Genomic DNA, 20,405 nt, shown 5'->3' on the forward strand with positions numbered 1-20,405 from the left:
AATGCCTAAATTCTGGACTAAATCCAATATTTGAACACTTGAACTCTCATGTTCTCATCTCTCCACTCTTGCATTCCCACACCTGTGCATAATTGTACTAAAAAATAATAATTTGGGCTTCGCCCAAAGGAACACATGAATACGTAGCCCTCCCCATTTTCGAATCCTAGATCCGCCATTGGTCCTCCATTTTTGCGATTGAGTTGAGTTTACCCAACATCAGGTCTAAACACTACGGTGTTCTTGAAAATTGAGTCGGTGGTGTTCTTGATGTTTCTTCCATCTCAATTCAATTTCAGGGTTATTACCTCTGATTCCTAATTTTACTAGTATACCCATTCTAATTAATGTAGATTTCATAGTTTATATACTAGCATGGGCCTTCTATTGGCACTTCTTTTAATTCCATTATTTTTCAACACATTTTTTTGAGAAACAAATTTTATAGGTGATGCTATTGCCAACTTAGGGCATGATCTTGTAAATGGTTCAACTTGGATCAATAGGGTCCCTAGCGAGGCCTCAAGAGCTTTGCTCTTTGATGTTGTAAATTGCATGTCACGCCCCTGATTTTAAACACATGAAAATCGATATATATAACCCCATAATTATATATGCGTGAACGTCCAGTCATCAATACAACATACCTGGAATCTTTTTCCCTTTAACTTACACAAATATTGATGCCCTGAACCCTCAAAGTTAATATAAACTCGCTCCATAGAGTTATATATTACAATGCTTACGAAATAAATTGTCAACAACAAAATAAAACGTACATGCAACTCAGAGTAACTATACAACGGAAGTCCTTAACAACGGTAAAGTCACAAAGATAGCTTCCTACCATAAAGCTGCACAGGCGTCACCTCAGCTTCAGCCACGATCTCCTCGACCTGCAGGATTAACCCCTACACCATTCCATTGAATAGTGCACCGGGTTCCACACAACAAACCCGGTAAGCTTATGAAGCTCGTATGAGTAACTCAAAACCAATTACACAAATTTCGGTCAAACAAGACTTCCTCAAGAAATGTTTAACGCCATCCTAACGCACTACGGCGAATTCCAACATCACACTCATTTCCCATTTCCCCCCCCTGGGAGTTTTTGTCATCAACATGACATCAAAGGTGAAGAACAATGAATCACCTTCCTATCCTCACTACAGAGTACAGTTCATAACCGCTATGGCTCTTAATGTAAATCAAACCATCAATCAATACAATCAAGGAGAAATCAAGGCAATCACATATCAAAACAAGCAAAACAATTCATAGTAACCCCTGCATATAATTTAGTTCAGGAGGTCACACTAAGTCAAACAACTCAAGACAAAGTAGTCATCGAAGTCCCACACTCTGACGTCTGTAGGTAGCCCCAACCATCACAGCAGTCCTCTCGATATTTGTTAACTTAATAACAATTCAGCTCCGCTACTGAGCAGTCATCACACTGATCATCGCACAGATTTCTACCAGTCATCACCTAGATTTGCATCATCCTACTAATCATCACATAGATTTCAAGGATCATCACATAGATTCACAAAGATATCGCCAATCATCACACAGATAGCGATCATCACAGAGATTCTGCCGGTCATCACATAGATAGCGGTCATCACATAGATTTCGCTGGTCATCACATAGATAGCGATCATCACATAGATTTCGCTGGTCATCACATAGATAGCGATCATCACATAGATTTCGCTGGTCATCACATAGATAGCGATCATCACATAGATTTCGCTGGTCATCACATAGATAGCGATCATCACATAGATTTACAACGAAGCCACTAATACATGAATATATATGTATATATATACATCCCATAATATATATATATATACACACATAGTCATCCATCCACACAGAAAACCACTAACACCAACTATAGTCATAGTTAACCTAATAACTCCAAGACAATAGGGTAATCATGCTCATAACAAATATCGATCCTGCTCATAACAAATATCGATCCTACTCATAACAAATATCAATCCTACTCATAACACATATCGTGAGATTTACTCACCAAACGATAAAGGTATTTCATTCATTAATGAACCTTGTGAGATTACTCACCTTGAATCTCCCGCTGCGTCTTCAATACAGAACAAGACAGCCAATCCACAAAATAGCCGTCCGAGGAGTACTACGTCACGTACCTAAGGAATTACAACTCTCATTCAGTCAACGAATCACAAGGGATAACGTTCGAAACCCTAAATCGAACCAAAATTCCCAAGGTGACGCCAAATGAGGCGAAACCACATCCGAGACCTCCCAAAGTCCTCGGAATACGTCCACGATCGATGTGACCAAACCACAAGTCGATCGGACGCTCAAATCCTCAAGGATCGAATAAATCGATCGGTATGAAACTGCAAAAATCATAACAATTCCATACGAACTCCAAAATTTGCATATTATATATCGAAACGCTCGTATCAACGAGTAGAACATATATAATACCAAAACCAATTCCTTAAGTGGCCGGAACACCGCCGGAACGCCACCACAGACGGTGGTGCACCGCCGCCGGCCAAAAACACATTATTTCACAAAACTCCCAACATCAAAAAGCTTCATCTAAGCATGCTTGTGAATTCTCATAACTGGATCGAAGTCAGAAAACAAGCCTAAGGGATCGAAAACTACCTCACAAGCCGTGAACAGTGATCCAATCCGAGTTGATCGAAGTTTCACGTGAATCGATCCAAACAACCACCAAGGATCGATCAACGAGGCCGCTCTGAGCTCAACCAAGGAATCGTTGAAGCCATGAAGTCGCCGGAGTTGTGTTTTCCGGCCGGGTCCGAAAACACCAACCTGCACCGCCTTCTACCGCCGCTACCACCGAGAATCAGCGCTAGAGAACACCACAGGGACCACCAGACGGCGGAGACGATCCTGTCTGGAAAATTTCGTCGCCGGAGATGGCCGGAGCTCGCCGGAAACGTCGGGTCGGATCGACCGAGTCCGGGTCGGGTCAGTCGAAAAACTTCGACTCTGAAGACGCGGACGAGAGAGAAGAGAGAGAGAGTGTGGTTTCCGGAAAAAGGAAAGTGGAAAAATGAATATATTTTTCTGATTTTTCCTATATATACTAAAATGGAAACTTCTTCCGCTAGCCATAACTTTCTCATACGAACTCCGATTCTCGCGTTCCACATGTCCACGAACTCGTATCGACGCGCTCTACAACTTTCGTGAAGGAAGTTTTCGGAGAATCCCAACGAATAAAAAGTCAACCTTTGGCAACCCCCCTAAAACCATATTCTTCAATTAATTATTCGCCCGAAACACTTCCGCTCCATCCACGAGCCACGAAACCGTCCAATAGTTATAAAATTAATTCTGGAAAAATCCTCAGAAAATAATTATGAATTTCCGGGGCATCACATTCTACCCCCCTTAAAGAAATTTCGTCCCGAAATTTACACGCACCAATCCCACAAGTGCGCATAAACCAAGCTCAAATCCAATTTTCATTCTCAGCAAGAATTCCTTCATTTCAAAGTACAACTTCCTCGATCAATAGTGGATATAGGTACCTCACCTAGTATCACAACAATAGGAATCGTTACCACACCGCTTGGTGGTAACCCAATAATTTCATGAATTCCCGTCCTCGTACCCTACCCACTAAAACTCTTGTGATTGCAACACTACACACAGATCACACAAAAGTCCAGAATCCTGTTATCACAACAGTATCTGCACCACTCAACGATGATGTAACCCTTACGTTACAAGAATTGAAAATGAAACCGTCAATTCAATTCAATTCGACCAAGGCCTATGCATCACAACATGCCACACTCAAAAGTCTAGCTATAGACAACAGACAAAACTCAACACAACACAACACATTATTCTAGCACACAAGCAGAATTAGATAAGGTACTTTCTTATCCGCACACACATCAGCTTGAGGAAACCATGCAACCATGATTCCATCTAGCACTCCATAACCTTTCCATCTAAAGGAAAACATAAATCACCGCTGTGACAATGTTCTATTTGCTAACTTAACCATCAAGAAGCAAATCAAGTCCCATCTAGACAATAAAGGAAGAATACTCTCGGAATTCTCCTATAATTACATACTTATGAGTCTCCAGCAACCTCGACCGTTACTCCCATAAACTATCCTGGCAGACAGACAAGAACTCTGACTGACATCGTAACCACTCGTCCGGCCAAGGACGTGATTACCTATTTCCTGCCTTGATCACCGTCTGCGATCAGTCACCGTCTATGACTCAATATATCACCATCTGGGATCAGTCACCATCTGTGATTCAATATATCACCATCTGTGATCAGTCACCTTCTATGACTCAATATATATCACCATCTGTGATCAGTCACCTTCTGTGACTCAATATCTATCACCATCTGTGATCAGTCACCATCTGTGACTCAATATATATCACCATCTGTGATCAGTCACCTTCTGTGACTCAATATCTATCACCATCTGTGATCAGTCACCATCTGTGACCTCAATATATCACCATCTGTGATCAGTCACCATCTGTGACTCAATATCGATCACCATCTGTGATCAGTCACCATCTGTGACTCAATATATATCACCATCTGTGATCAGTCACCTTCTGTGACTCAATATCTATCACCATCTGTGATCAGTCACCATCTGTGACTCAATATATATCACCATCTGTGATCAGTCACCTTCTGTGACTCAATATCTATCACCATCTGTGATCAGTCACCATCTGTGATCAGTCACCATCTGTGACTCAATATCGATCACCATCTGTGATCAGTCACCATCTGTGACTCAATATATATCACCATCTGTGATCAGTCACCATCTGTGACTCAATATATCACCATCTGTGATCAGTCACCATCTGTGACTCAATATATCACCATCTGTGATCAGTCACCATCTGTGACTCAATATCGATCACCATCTGTGATCAGTCACCATCTGTGACTCAATATATATCACCATCTGTGATCAGTCACCATCTGTGACTCAATATATCACCATCTGTGATCAGTCACCTTCTGTGACTCAATATCTATCACCATCTGTGATCAGTCACCATCTGTGACTCAATATATATCACCATCTGTGATCAGTCACCTTCTGTGACTCAATATCTATCACCATCTGTGATCAGTCACCATCTGTGACCTCAATATATCACCATCTGTGATCAGTCACCATCTGTGACTCAATATCGATCACCATCTGTGATCAGTCACCATCTGTGACTCAATATATATCACCATCTGTGATCAGTCACCATCTGTGACTCAATATATCACCATCTGTGATCAGTCACCATCTGTGACTCAATATATCACCATCTGTGATCAGTCACCATCTGTGACTCAATATCGATCACCATCTGTGATCAGTCACCATCTGTGACTCAATATATATCACCATCTGTGATCAGTCACCATCTGTGACTCAATATATCACCATCTGTGATCAGTCACCATCTGTGACGCAATATATCACCATCTGTGATCAGTCACCATCTGTGACTCAATATATCACCATCTGTGATCAGTCACCGTAACTTAGACACGATATACACATAGCTCACACTTACGGTCATCAATTCCCTAATCTTCCATATCGTGCCTACATAAGTCAACTGGTGACTACATCCTCATGCTTAGATTCTCAACTAGCATTCCATTACACAAATTAAACCAACAATCAATCAAATCAACCACACACTACGTCAGAAGATACAATTCTATCCCCTACGTAAACAAGAGTTAAATCTAAAGGTCCTCATTCCTCAAAAGACTATAACTCCTAGAAGCTACCTTAAGCTCCTACAACTTATTCACTGAGCCAACACTACCCTGAAGATTCACATTCCAACACTCATTGCATACCCAATGACTATATCAATACCGAAGAGCATCAGATGGGGATCCGCTGCAGACGGGCCATCACTCGAGGAGTATTGATTGTCACCAAATATGCACCTTACGCTCTGATACCAAACTGTCACGCCCCTGATTTTAAACACATGAAAATCGATATATATAACCCCATAATTATATATGCGTGAACGTCCAGTCATCAATACAACATACCTGGAATCTTTTTCCCTTTAACTTACACAAATATTGATGCCCTGAACCCTCAAAGTTAATATAAACTCGCTCCATAGAGTTATATATCACAATGCTTACGAAATAAATTGTCAACAACAAAATAAAACGTAAATGCAACTCAGAGTAACTATACAACGGAAGTCCTTAACAACGGTAAAGTCACAAAGATAGCTTCCTACCATAAAGCTGCACAGGCGTCACCTCAGCTTCAGCCACGATCTCCTCGACCTGCAGGATTAACCCCTACACCATTCCATTGAATAGTGCACCGGGTTCCACACAACAAACCCGGTAAGCTTATGAAGCTCGTATGAGTAACTCAAAACCAATTACACAAATTTCGGTCAAACAAGACTTTCTCAAGAAATGTTTAACGTCATCCTAACGCACTACGGCGAATTCCAACATCACACTCATTTCCCATTTCCCCCCCCTGGGAGTTTTTGTCATCAACATGACATCAAAGGTGAAGAACAATGAATCACCTTCCTATCCTCACTACAGAGTACAGTTCATAACCGCTATGGCTCTTAATGTAAATCAAACCATCAATCAATACAATCAAGGAGAAATCAAGGCAATCACATATCAAAACAAGCAAAACAATTCATAGTAACCCCTGCATATAATTTAGTTCAGGAGGTCACACTAAGTCAAACAACTCAAGACAAAGTAGTCATCGAAGTCCCACACTCTGACGTCTGTAGGTAGCCCCAACCATCACAGTAGTCCTCTCGATCTTTGTTAACTTAATAACAATTCAGCTCCGCTACTGAGCAGTCATCACACTGATCATCGCACAGATTTCTACCAGTCATCACCTAGATTTGCATCATCCTACTAATCATCACATAGATTTCAAGGATCATCACATAGATTCACAAAGATATCGCCAATCATCACACAGATAGCGATCATCACAGAGATTCTGCCGGTCATCACATAGATAGCGGTCATCACATAGATTTCGCTGGTCATCACATAGATAGCGATCATCACATAGATTTCGCTGGTCATCACATAGATAGCGATCATCACATAGATTTACAACGAAGCCACTAATACATGAATATATATGTATATATATACATCCCATAATATATATATATACACACATAGATAGCGATCATCACATAGATTTACAACGAAGCCACTAATACATGAATATATATGTATATATATACATCCCATAATATATATATATATACACACATAGTCATCCATCCACACAGAAAACCACTAACACCAACTATAGTCATAGTTAACCTAATAACTCCAAGACAATAGGGTAATCATGCTCATAACAAATATCGATCCTGCTCATAACAAATATCGATCCTACGAGAGAGAAGAGAGAGAGAGTGTGGTTTCCGGAAAAAGGAAAGTGGAAAAATGAATATATTTTTCTGATTTTTCCTATATATACTAAAATGGAAACTTCTTCCGCTAGCCATAACTTCCTCATACGAACTCCGATTCTCGCGTTCCACATGTCCACAAACTCGTATCGACGCGCTCTACAACTTTCGTGAAGGAAGTTTTCGGAGAATCCCAACGAATAAAAAGTCAACCTTTGGCAACCCCCCTAAAACCATATTCTTCAATTAATTATTCGCCCGAAACACTTCCGCTCCATCCACGAGCCACGAAACCGTCCAATAGTTATAAAATTAATTCTGGAAAAATCCTCAGAAAATAATTATGAATTTCCGGGGCATCACATTGCAGATGCTCAAGAGGCTTCCAAATATAATTTATAGTCTTTTCGTATCAAGAAAAATACTAGCATAGGCCTACACACGCTTAGGGCTGTCACTGGGTCTGTTCAAATCCGTAATAGATTTTACCAACTTCAAAACCAAATCTTTCAGTTTCGAAATTGAGCTACCAATTACCAACCAAATTTTTTTTGGTATTTAGTTATAGCTATCAAATTCTGTATTTCGGTTCTCGGTATTACCAACTCTATAATGATCTTTTACCAAATTACTTAAAATACAAGTATTATTAATTAATCTAGTATTAGTAGTAATGTTAATATTGTATGTTATGAAAATAATTATGTTTATATATCTAAATATACATGTATATGTATTGAAAACTAGAGTATATATACGTAGTATTAGTATTTAGATAATAGGTAAATTCGTTATTTACCAAAACTAAATTAATTTTTTTGGTAATATTCAGTTTCGATTATCAAAAAATTGGTTTACCAAACTTAAAATATCAGTTTGTATCCGATAGGCTTGATAATTACCAAACCAAATGGCAGCCCCACACAAGCTGTGTATAGGGAGTTTTTTTCTTTCATATTTTTATTTTATTTTTTAAAGAGTTTGTGGGAAGATAGTTAAACATAGCGAGAGTTTCCTCATGGTCTATGTTTCCACAATTCCACTACATTTATTTTATTTTTGTTTTTATTTTTTGTTTTGTAAATTGACCTTATTATTCCTATTGGTCATTTCTAATTCAAAGTCTTTTAATGGATAAAAGGTGAATTGGTACAAAAATTTAGTTATGGAGAATTGGAGAGCAAACTCTTTTATTAATTTATTATGGTATATTTACGTTTAAATATTCTATTTCCAAATATGCTATTACATTAGAATGATTATCTATTTATTATTTTTTTTATAATTATATTTATCATATATATAGTTTATTTTCTAATATATCCTAGCGTACGACATATCATAGAAACTAGCGCATCGCATACCTGTACCGTAAGAAACCGCAATCCAGGTAACACATTGATATAGGCTACGAACATATATACGAAACTGATCTACATGAAGATCGAATAACTTGTGCAGTTCGTTGTGCATGTATTTGGCCCAGACAATAGGAGCATGCAAGTTTGGTATTCTTGTTGTTGCAATTGAAAAGGGTACGTGTTGCTACATGAAAAGCCACCTGCAGTCCGACCGGCCAATCGAATGAGGTCAAACTAGTCTGTGGTCAAACGGTCTACATATCCCCTGTTTCTTCTTCTCAATTTACGCTTTTCCTTTTATCATGGAATAAAAGGGATTTTTCATTCTGAAAAAAATCCCCACTTCTACCCACTCCCGTGTGGAGATTTGAATACATAAACTCCACAGTGTCCGATATTTCATATATACTGATATTGCACAGCTCATCGGTAAATATATTATTTCAATGCTTTCTATATTTATTATTATTAAGAAAATAGGGTTTTGTTAGTCAAAATTGAAAAAAATGTACCAAAACAACTTTGAAATAAGAGTTTTTTTATTGGAACCTCCAAATTTACTCACTTGACCTCTATGTTTTTTACACCTCCTATCAAATTTTTAAATACGAAATTTACTCATTAAACCTCACTAAAGTTCCTCAAATAACCTCACTCATATAATTTACAAACAAACTAAGATCTTTATAACTTAGTCATTTCAATGATTTAATTACTCTATAATTACATCTTCATTCCTTAATCAGACAACATAAATCTCTTATCCAATAAAAAAAAATCAAACACAAGGTATTGAGTTTTAAAAATTAATAAAAATAAAATAGCATGAACTATTATGTGATTTTTTTATTTACTCTTTCTTTTTTAGCTGTGCAAAAAAAAAACAGATTAATCATTTTTACTTAATGTTTCTCTATTTTCTGTACCTCATGATTAATTATTTAAATATTTATTTATTTATTTTTATTTGCTAGCTCTATTTTTTTTTCTTCTTTTTGCAAATATAATGGATAGATTTAGATTTAGGTCATAATACAATTTATTTTGTTCACCCTGACCAATATGCGTTCAATATGCATATCATACATTTTTATCTTAATCATAGTTTTATTTCTTATTAAATATATATGAATGCTTTAATGAGTATGTAGTGAAATTGGAAAATGAAAATAGATAGGGAAAATAATAAAGAATGCAATATAATATTATTGAATTGGAAAGTCTAGAGAAAATAAATATAACAATTTTTTTGGTATAATTATTGTCCTTAATAGTCATTTTATAATAGGTTATATATGTCATTTAATAATTCATAATAGAGTGAGGTCAAGTGAGCAGATTTGGAGGTCCCAATAGAAACTCTCTTGAAATAATAAATTTTAGTATTCATAAAATATATAAGAATAATATAGTCGAATTACAAAAGAAATAGAAAAAAAAGAAAAGAAAAAAAAATGGTGAACAGATAAGTACATAGGAAATACTACCCATGAAAAACTTTTGCAGATAGTAACTACCCACTACCTGCAGATAACTTTTTCTTAAATAATTTTGCAGGAAAATTACAGTAGAAGTTTTTTTCTTACACATGCACAACATGTGGTTGTAAACTAGTGTATTTCAATTTTTTTGTTCTGGTTTCTTGTTTATATATTCATTGTTCAATAATAATAATAATAAACTACGTCTATGAGAGTTGAATCGGAAGAGTTTATACCTAAGGAGGAGTAGGAGGAGAAATTTGCAGCTTGGGGGCTGTTTTCTTGTATTTTATTAGGGTTGAAATTTGAAAGATGCTACATATATGCACATCATAGGAAAAAAAAAACTTATTCAATTTGCTTAGACTAGTTAATAGTTTTTTCTATTTCGAATATCAATTTAATTATTATATTTATACTATTTATAATTATTAAACATTTAAAAAAGCACTCCGTGCTTGCCAATTTGCTTTTATAAAACAAATTTAAAAATTAAAATTTTTAAGGAAATTAAACAAAAAGAAAAAAAATTGAAAGCAGCAAAATACCATTGACGGTTACAAACGTGGGTTTTTTTCCCCTTATTTTTGTTGGTAATTTCTTGAAAAGAAAATACTAATTTTGTTTATTTACTATTTTAGCCTTGTAATACCATTTTTATTTTTTAAACAATTCAGTCAATGAAGGGCATAATATGAGTTTCAAAAATTTAACCATCATTCCCAACAATTTGCCTTATATAATAGATATTTTGCCTCACCTCGGACAAAAGATTTTAGCTCCACCTTTTCACAGCAGATAAGAAATTATAATTATCAAGGGACCAATAAGTCATTTCATATATTTTAATTTAAATTTAAAAATATTATAAGTTGTTATAATTTCAGTCTTTAAATATAATATATGTGATCGAGATTAACTTGTTCCCCAAATTGTCTCTTAGGTGAGCATGATTGTTGTAAGTATTCTATAATTTGGTCTACAATAATGAAAGAAGATTCATTTTATGTAGTATAAATATTAATGAGTAATTTACTAAGTGAATGATTTTATTTTCAATTTTTGAGGTGATATAATCAAGACGTTGAAGGAGAATGAGTTCAAGTACACATGGGGAAACGTGACTGTGAAACTTGCTGAGGCCAACGGGTTCTGTTGGGGAGTTGAGCGGGCGGTGCAAATTGCTTACGAAGCTAGAAAGCAATTTCCTGATGAAAGGATTTGGATTACCAACCAGATCATCCATAATCCAACGGTGAATAAGGTCATAATTTTTTTTTTTTTTGCCTATTTTTCAATAAATGTAGTTAATAGTGATCAAAGGTGGATCCAGAAATTTTTTTTTTTAAAGTCGAGTAAGACTAAGATTTGAAACTATTATCCAGTTTGGAAAGAAAAAGACATAACAAAAAGCAATGACAATGTAAAACTAAATTGAGATTGGAATTGGTCTACTCATTTCATTTCATAACCCCTTAATATAGGAAGAGAATTACAATGGAAAGAACAATTACAATGATGACATTAACTACTGATTAGTTCGTAATCCATGCTTATTGATGTTAATCGGTAATTGCTTGATTCTCTCTCCGTCAATCACTTTGATGAAGGCACACAATATGTTTTTCCTTTAACACTCCCCCTTGTGCCAAGTCAAAGACGAAATGGTGCATGAGTTGTTGCCTCACTAAAAACCTTGCCAAGTAACAATAAAAACCCTGTGGGACAAAAATACACCTTGGTCGAAGGAAAAGAGCACAACGCACCTTTTACATTTGAGTATGACATATGTGTGTTAGACTCCCCCTGACATCTACACCTCCCCCTGATACTTACATTAATCTAGGGAGCTTGGAAAGTCTTCGCATTCCTATGTCTTTCACATGTTTCTCAAATGTGTCCTTAGGCAATGATTTGGTGAACAAATCTGCCACATTCTCCTCAGACCTTACTTGATTCATTTGAATCTTGAGGAGAGTCTGTTGTTGCTGATTGTAGGACAACTTTGGCGATATGTGTTTTGTGTTATCACCCTTAATATAACCTAGCTTCATCTGTTCGATGCAAGCTGCATTGTGTTCGTAAATGCAAGTAGTCTCTTCAGTGGTAGAACTCAAACCACTAGTCCCTCGAATATGTATAATGATAGCTCTTAACCATATATACTCATGAACCATCTCAAGTAGAGCAATGATCTCTGAGTGGTTCGAGGAGGTAGCCACAAGGGTTTGCTTGGTTGATCTCCAAGATATCGCCGTGTTCCCAATGGTGAGTACATAACCATTTTGGGAACGACCTTTATGTGGGTCATAGAGGTACCCAGTATCAGCAAAACCAACCAAAACGTCATTTGGTGTTTCAGTGTAGTGAGTGGCGCTTTCGCCATCAACCTTTTCTTTAGGGATTGCAGTTCCATATGCGGTCCCTCTTGTCTCTCTGTAGGGAAAGAACAGTCCCAAGTCAATGGTCCCTTTTAGGTATCGAAGATGTTCTTGATACCATTCCAGTGATGCTGCGTTGGCGCTGAGCTAAATCTAGCTAACAAGTTCACTAAGAATGCAATGTCTGGTCGAGTAAATTGGGCTAAGTACAATAATGCGCCTATTGCACTTAGATAGGGAATTTCAGCTCCCAACACCTTTTCGTCATCTTCCTTTGGACGAAATGGATCTTTCCTTGCATCCAAACTTCGACCGATCATGGGAGTGCTAGTAGGATGTGCTTTGTCCATGTTATTTCGCCTGACTTTTGGACATACGCAGACTGGTGGATTAGTATTCCACGAACTCGGTGTTCTAGTTCAAGGCCTAGAGAGAATCGAGTTTTCCCAAGATCTTTCATCTCAAATTCGGATTTCAAGTAGCTCACGGTTTCTCTTGTTTCATCAAGAGTACCTATTATGTTCATATCATCGACATATACAGCTACAATTGCAAATCCGGAACTTGTTTTCTTTATGAATACGCAGGGGCATACTTCATCATTCTTATATCCCTTCCCAATCAAGTAGTCACTTAGACGGGTATACCACATCCGCCTGGATTGTTTCAATCCCTAAAGTGAGCGTTTTAACGTAATTGCAAACGCACTCCGTGGTTTAGAGTCACTTGACTTGGGTAATGCAAGGCCATCAGGCACTTTTCATATATATCTCTGAATCTAGATCCCCATAGAGATATGTAGTAACCACATCCATGAGCTGCATTTCCAATCCTTCGGAAATTACTAAGCTAACTAAGTAGTGGAACGTTATAACGTCCATTACGGGAGAGTATGTCTCCTCGTAGTCAATTCCAAGGCATTGTGAGAAACCTTGCGCCACAAGGTGAGCCTTGTACCTCAGGACTTCATTCTTCTCATTACGCTTTCTGACAAAAACTCATTTATGTCCTACAGGCTTTACACTTGGTGGGGTTAGCACTACTTGACCAAATACCTATCTGTTTGTCAGAGAATCTAATTCTACCTGGATTGATTCTTTCCATTTAGGCCAATCTGCTCTTTGTTGACATTTTTCAACAGAGCGTGGTTCGATATCATCGTGCTCTATAATTCCTTGAGCAACAGTATATATATCATCAATGTGTATGGAAGATCTTTCTATCAACTCATACGCACTCTCATAATCCTCTGAGATTTCTTTGTTCTCTGGAATCATTTTAAACATCGGAGCGTCCTCCAGTATTGATTCATGGACATAACTATAATCAGAGACAATCTCATGAGAGGGATTCTATACATTGATGATTGGTTTGTGCCTTACTCACCCTCTTCTTCCTTGGGTGAGTGTCAATCGAACCAAGTGACCTCCCCCTCTTCCTTAGGGAGCCACGGCCTCAACCACACCTCCACTAAGTGCGGTTGCAGTGCCTCTATCTGCGGCACTGTGCCCCTTGTTGGGGACTTCTAACCTTGCAGGCACATTTGCAGCTGGTATATGTGATCTCGTCACTTTTACGATATCAGTAAACGCATCAGGCATCGAATCTGCTACGTTCTGAAAATCGATTATTCTTCTCACTTCACTTTCACATTGTGAAGTGCAGGGATCAAAATGAGACAGAGTGGGAACAAATCACGACAATTCCTGTCGTTCCCTTGGAAAATCCTTTTTCCTATCTCCCCTTAACGATGGGAAGACTGTCTCATCAAAGTGACAATCCGCAAATCTAGCGGTAGAGAGATCGCCTGTCAAGGGTTCCAAATAGCGGATAAATGTTGGGAATTTATATCCAACATAAATACTTAATCGTCTCTGAGGACCCATTTTGGTGCGTTGTGGGGGTGCAATAGGCACATATACTGCTCAACCAAATATGCGTAAGTGTGAAGTGTCAGGCTCATATCCAGTTACCAACTGGTACGCAGAAAATGGTTAGCTAGCTGTGGGTCTTAAACGAATAAGTAAAGCTGCGTGCAATATTGCATAACCCCATGCAGATATAGGTAGGTTGGTGCGCATAACCAATGCCCTAGCCACCATCTGTAGCCTTTTGATGGTGGCTTCTGCGAGACCATTTTGTGTATGCACATGGGGTACAGGATGCTCTACATCGATCTAAATAGATATGCAATAATCATCAAATGCTTTTGAAGTAAACTCTCCAGCATTATCAAGCCTTATAGACTTGATAGGGTGATCAGGGTGGTGAGCCCTTAAACGTATAATCTGTGCTAGGAGTATTGCAGCATTTCTTGTGGACAATAAAACGACATGTGACCAGATTGTCGAAGTATCCACCAGAACCATAAAGTACTTGAATGGTCCGCATTCTGGATGGATAGGTCCACAGACATCTCTTTGTATCCTTTGTAAGAATGGAATGTTTTGTTTTGTATCTTTAGTATAGGAAGGTCTCGATCCTATTTTTGCTAAAGAGCAGGCTTTGCAAAACGAGTGATGTGCCTTTAAAATAGTCAATGAGGCATAATGGGAGGGAGGTAGTGCGTCTGGTACTTCAGAAAAGCAATGACTGCATTTGAGCAATCCTAGAACCGACACCTTGCAGTGTGGCAGATTTTTGTCCCATTTTATTTTTCACTCGAAAGAAGGTATGTCCATATAAGTTCGTTAAAATACGGATCATCATTTCACGACCGGGGTGCCCTAGGCGGTCATGCCAAAGCCTGCATGAGTCAGTGTCCCACATTTCATTGTTGGTGACAGTATAGGATTCAATGATCCGAATCGTAGTGAGGTACAGTCCACTAGATTGACTCATAAGTTTCTCTAAGATGTGTTTCCTTCCACAGTCATTAGATGTAATATCAAGGTATTCAGTTCCATTCTCACGGTGTGTTTTTACATGATAACCGTCGGCACAAATAGCTTTGAAACTTTAACAAGGTTCGATTAGCTCTTGGTGCATATAGAGCGTCTGTGACTTTAAGTGTTGTGCCATTAGGCAGCAAAAATTTGGCAGTTCCTCGCCCTTTTATTAGTTGTGATAATCCAATCATCATAGTCACAGAGGAATTATAGGCTATTAGTTCAATGAATAATTGCCTATTTCTTAATATTATGTGGGTAGTTCCACTATCATCTAAGCACTCAAGTTCTCCTCCATTCATTCCTACAAATAAATGAGAGGTATTTAGAAAATATAACTCATATTCTTTAGAGTATTTCAATTTGCGTAGAATGGTATTCTTTTCATTCTAATAATTTTTTTCTAGATGTATTGCTTTACATTTTTATAGTGCTATTTCGAACCATGTAAATATGTGTATAGAAATAAATTTGAATAAATTCAGTGCTTCAGAATAAAATTCGAAATTTATTAATAAGCCAACGATAAGCAAATCAAGGTCTTGTTCATAAATCTTATTCATCAATCCATGATTGAAAATAAACTTTAAGACCAAACAATAGTCTAATTAAAAATGAGGCATTATGCCTTCACAACTATATTTGGAAAATAAAATGAATAAAGCAGATCAGTCAAGATTGAGAGCATCCATTGACTTAGCAAGTTCCTCTTTGCCATTGAAGTCTGCAACTGTAAGTTTGACGTCTAGGTCATGACCTCCTTCTTCCATATAGTGAGCCTCTTGTTCTTTAGACTCTCTATACCTCTTGTAATTGGCTGCTACTCTGTTGTTTGCTTGGCAGTTCTTGTACCAATGCCCAATGAATCCACACCTATAGCATGGTTCATTGTCAACTCTTTCCTTTTGCATCTTGTTTCCATGATCCCCATGTCCCTTTCCACGTGGTGCATTGTTGCCACGTGGGTAGGGATCAGCACGTCTAAACCCCCTTGCATTGGAGTTATTTCCACCTTTCATTTTGCCATAATTAGCCTCGGGAATTTTCTTTGTCCCAGTGGGCCTGGCATTGTTATTCAAGAGAATCTCATTTTGTCTCTCAGCCACTTGCAGTAGGCTTATCAACTTATTGAAGGTTGTGATTCTTTTGTTGTCATAATCCAACTGACACTGGTTCGCTAGTATAAAAGCTGAATTAGGAAAGGTGTAAAAGTAAATTGAGATTGGAATTGGTCTACTCATTTCATTTCATAACCCCTTAATATAGGGAAGGAATTACAATGGAAAGAACAATTACAATGATGACATTAACTACTGATTGGTTCGTAATCCATGCTGATTGATGTTAATCGGTAATTGCTTGATTCCCTCTCCGTCAATCACTTTGACGAAGGCACACAATATGTTTTCCCTCTCCGTCAATCACTTTGACGAAGACACACAATCACTTTGACGAAGGCACACAATGTAATTAATAGTGATCAAAGGTGGATCCAGAATTTTTTTTTTAAAAGTCGAGTAAGACTAAGATTTGAAACTATTATCCAGTTTGGAAAGAAAAAGACATAACAAAAAGCAATGACAATAAGTTGTTTTGAAATACTTTCATGCATATAAATGTAACGGTATTTACTTTTCTATTCTTTTACAGTTTTACTATACAAGTGGTCGACTTTTCTGTATAGTGGCGTAGCTAGAAATTTCAACTAGGAGGGTCAAAACATAAATAGCTATTACATTGGAAAAAAAAATCATTTAATAATTACATAATTGTTTTGTACCTAGTTTGAGAAATTACCTAATTTAGATTGATTTATTGGAGAATATCAATGTAATTTCCTTTGTATTAATTGAAATTGAAAGAGGAATGCATCGAACAAATAAAACTGAAAATAGAGAGATTATGCATTTAGTTTTTTTTTTTTTTTTTTAATATGGTTGATTTTATTAATAATCAAGCCATGAAAACATGCCAGAGTCTAACAGAACTTACATAATGTTCCAGGACAATCTAAGCCACAACTAAACTCATTAAGATCTAAAGGGACGCTCGCTGAACAACAAGCCTAAAACTACGCAAGAATAATCTCACCCTCTAAGGAAAAAATATTCATCTAGTATAATCTCTGCCAAGCATGCAATTGTGGTATAAATATAAACTAGAAATGTGTTAGAAAAAGCATATAGAAATAGCCCCTATTGCAAAGGCTTGAGTCCAGAATGTCTTATTTGGTTGAACCCTAAACAAGTACTTGCTCCTTCCCCTTGGGGTCCGAGCTAGTACTTGCCTCAGAGTCTTCAGCATCCAACAACCTCGGCATCAGGTTTGTCCTCTTGCTTTCCAATTGTCCATCATGAACCTTGGGCTTGTTCTTATGACCCCTAGGGCGACCCTTCTTCTTCAGAGTATTCCCAATAGTAACCGAGATCTCCACAAGGTCACCAAGATGAAATTCATGAGGTATCACCGCCAAGCTAGGCTTTAGCCGCTTCTCCAAGCTCCATTCACCCTGGCACCATTTGCGCACCCCCAAAATTGTGCTTCTTGTAGCATCAGGCCACCTGCAGTAGGAGATGCAGGCCCACCAGTCCCCACTTAGGCCTTCAAGCCCCACTAGTCTAGCATCTGCCCCCTCAACTCCAAGAGGCCCAATCTCCAGCAACCCCTCATCATCGAGCTCCAGTCCAGCATTAGCTACACACGGCCCAAACTCAAGCAGCCCCTCATCCCGACCCAAACCCACCTCCACCCTCGATCCAAGCCCACTACCCCCCGGCCCAGCAGGGAACCCTAATATTCAATCAATCAACAATTAGAATGAGAATTTGAGAAGGGTCAGCTCGCCCCATACTCCCTACACCCATGCCTATGCACTTGCATGTACTGAAAATCAGGGGCAAAGCGAATGATAGAAAATTAGTACCATCCACTAGTACAATGAAGCTCAATTATTCCAAGAATCTGCATGACTACGTAAACTCCTTTTTGTCAATGCACTCAATTGTGATACTTCGGAATATTCTATAACCTGGCGTAAAACGGCATAAGCTAATCTAGCTATAATTTTACTAGCAAAGGCCATAGCGCATGTGTAGGCTAAGTTAGCCATAATTTTACTAAAGGCCACTCCAAAACGAAGTATACTTGATCAAAATAATTCCTCCAGGATCCCAAATACAAAATCTTCTGTTCTTTAGGCCCGGCAGACTAATCCAAAGTAGAGCCCAGATAAGGCAAACACACCATTTGGCTTCGAATCTCATTAATTGACTCTTAATACATAACTTTCGTTGTTAATTTCTTTTTTAGGGATTTCGATCGATTTCATTGTTAACTTCATTGTTAATCCCCCTCTCAGTTATCATTACTTGGATAATAAATTAAATTAAGATGAATATTGGCAGCGGTTGGACGAGATGGAGGTGAAGAGGGTCCCGAAAGAGGAAGGGAGGAAGCAATTTGAGGTAGTGGACAAGGGTGATGTGGTCATTTTACCTGCCTTTGGAGCTACAGTGGATGAGATGCTCATCTTGAGTGACAAAAATGTTCAAATTGTGGACACTACCTGCCCTTGGGTTTCAAAGGTAGTTTTTTTTCCCCTCAAAAGTGAAAAATAAAAATGGGGTCTGGTAATGTCATCTGGGTCTCTTTGTTGTATGAAGGTTTGGAATACTGTAGAGAAGCACAAGAAAGGGGAGTACACTTCAATTATTCATGGTGTATATGATCATGAGGAAGCTGTAGCAACTGCTTCATATGCTGGAAAATACGTTACTGTGAAAAATATGGATGAGGTATAAGTTTTTTGTACTTTGTCAATACCTGTTGGCATTATCAAAACTTTCAGCTTTCTTTCTGTTAGTGAAGGTACAACTTTGATTTTTGTTACAGGCATCGTATGTGTGTGACTATATTCTTGGTGGTGAACTTAATGGGTCTAGCTCAACTAAAGAGGCATTTCAGGAGGTGCAATTTTGTTGTTCTTGCTTGCATGAACTTTGCTGCTATTTTGGGGTTCATGTAGGGTGTTACTGTTTTATTGGCTTTGAATGCAGAAATTTAAGAAAGCAATTTCATCGGGGTTCGATCCGGACAAAGATCTGGTTAAATGTGGGATTGCAAATCAGACTACAATGCTCATGACTGAGACAGACAGCATTGGTTAGTTTTATAATGTTGGTTCATCTTCGAGAACAAATGATTAGTTGCATACTAGCTTTAACTTCATAACAATATTAATCCAACAGGAAAACTAGTAGAGAATACAATGATGCGCAAGTATGGAGTGGAGAATATCAATGACCACTTTGTGAGCTTCAACACAATATGTTATGCGACTCAGGTAAGTTCTTTCTTAGTTTATGGTCTTTCTTGTCTGATTTCTAGCTAGTTGGGTTTATCCAAAGTTTGTATGTTGTTAAACATTGTGTACATAACTTTTCTTTCACTATCTAGCTTGTTTACAGATTAGCTTGAAAGCAGTGTCTTCATCATAGAGCTATGCATACGATTTTTTTTAAAATGCTATTATAAGACTTAAAAGGTGTTATGCCTGTTTTTCTGACAGGAGCGACAAGATGCAATGCTCAAGCTAGTTGAGGAAAAGCTGGATTTTATATTAGTTGTTGGAGGGTGGAACTCAGATAACACCTCTCACCTACAAGAGATGGCGGAACTTCGCGGAATTCCCTCGTATTGGATTGATAGTGAGGAGAGAATAGGCCCTGGAAACCGAATAGCTTATAAACTCAAAGTGAGTTTTTGGAGACATGATGTTCTATTTTTTGTTCTGGATTAAAAGATC

General features: G+C 37.8%; 1 protein-coding gene and 1 long non-coding RNA gene across 2 annotated transcripts in view; both read left to right on the plus strand.

Moving 5' to 3' along the window:
- The window catches only part of LOC112170943 (4-hydroxy-3-methylbut-2-enyl diphosphate reductase, chloroplastic), a 31,650-nt gene that overhangs the window by 10,397 nt on the left and 848 nt on the right, over positions 1-20,405 (plus strand). The window contains exons 3-9 of the mRNA XM_024308208.2: positions 11,400-11,596; positions 19,006-19,185; positions 19,264-19,395; positions 19,493-19,567; positions 19,657-19,762; positions 19,849-19,943; positions 20,169-20,354. Of these exons, the coding sequence (XP_024163976.1) occupies positions 11,400-11,596; positions 19,006-19,185; positions 19,264-19,395; positions 19,493-19,567; positions 19,657-19,762; positions 19,849-19,943; positions 20,169-20,354 (971 nt within the window). The remainder of the gene's footprint in view (positions 1-11,399; positions 11,597-19,005; positions 19,186-19,263; positions 19,396-19,492; positions 19,568-19,656; positions 19,763-19,848; positions 19,944-20,168; positions 20,355-20,405) is intronic.
- On the plus strand, positions 189-7,906 carry LOC121050095. The gene is made up of 2 exons (XR_005801810.1): positions 189-557; positions 7,861-7,906. It is a non-coding gene; the product is annotated as an uncharacterized LOC121050095 (long non-coding RNA).

Source organism: Rosa chinensis, chromosome 6 (genome assembly GCF_002994745.2).
Source record: "Rosa chinensis cultivar Old Blush chromosome 6, RchiOBHm-V2, whole genome shotgun sequence".
In the NCBI taxonomy this organism is placed as follows: Eukaryota; Viridiplantae; Streptophyta; class Magnoliopsida; order Rosales; family Rosaceae; genus Rosa; species Rosa chinensis.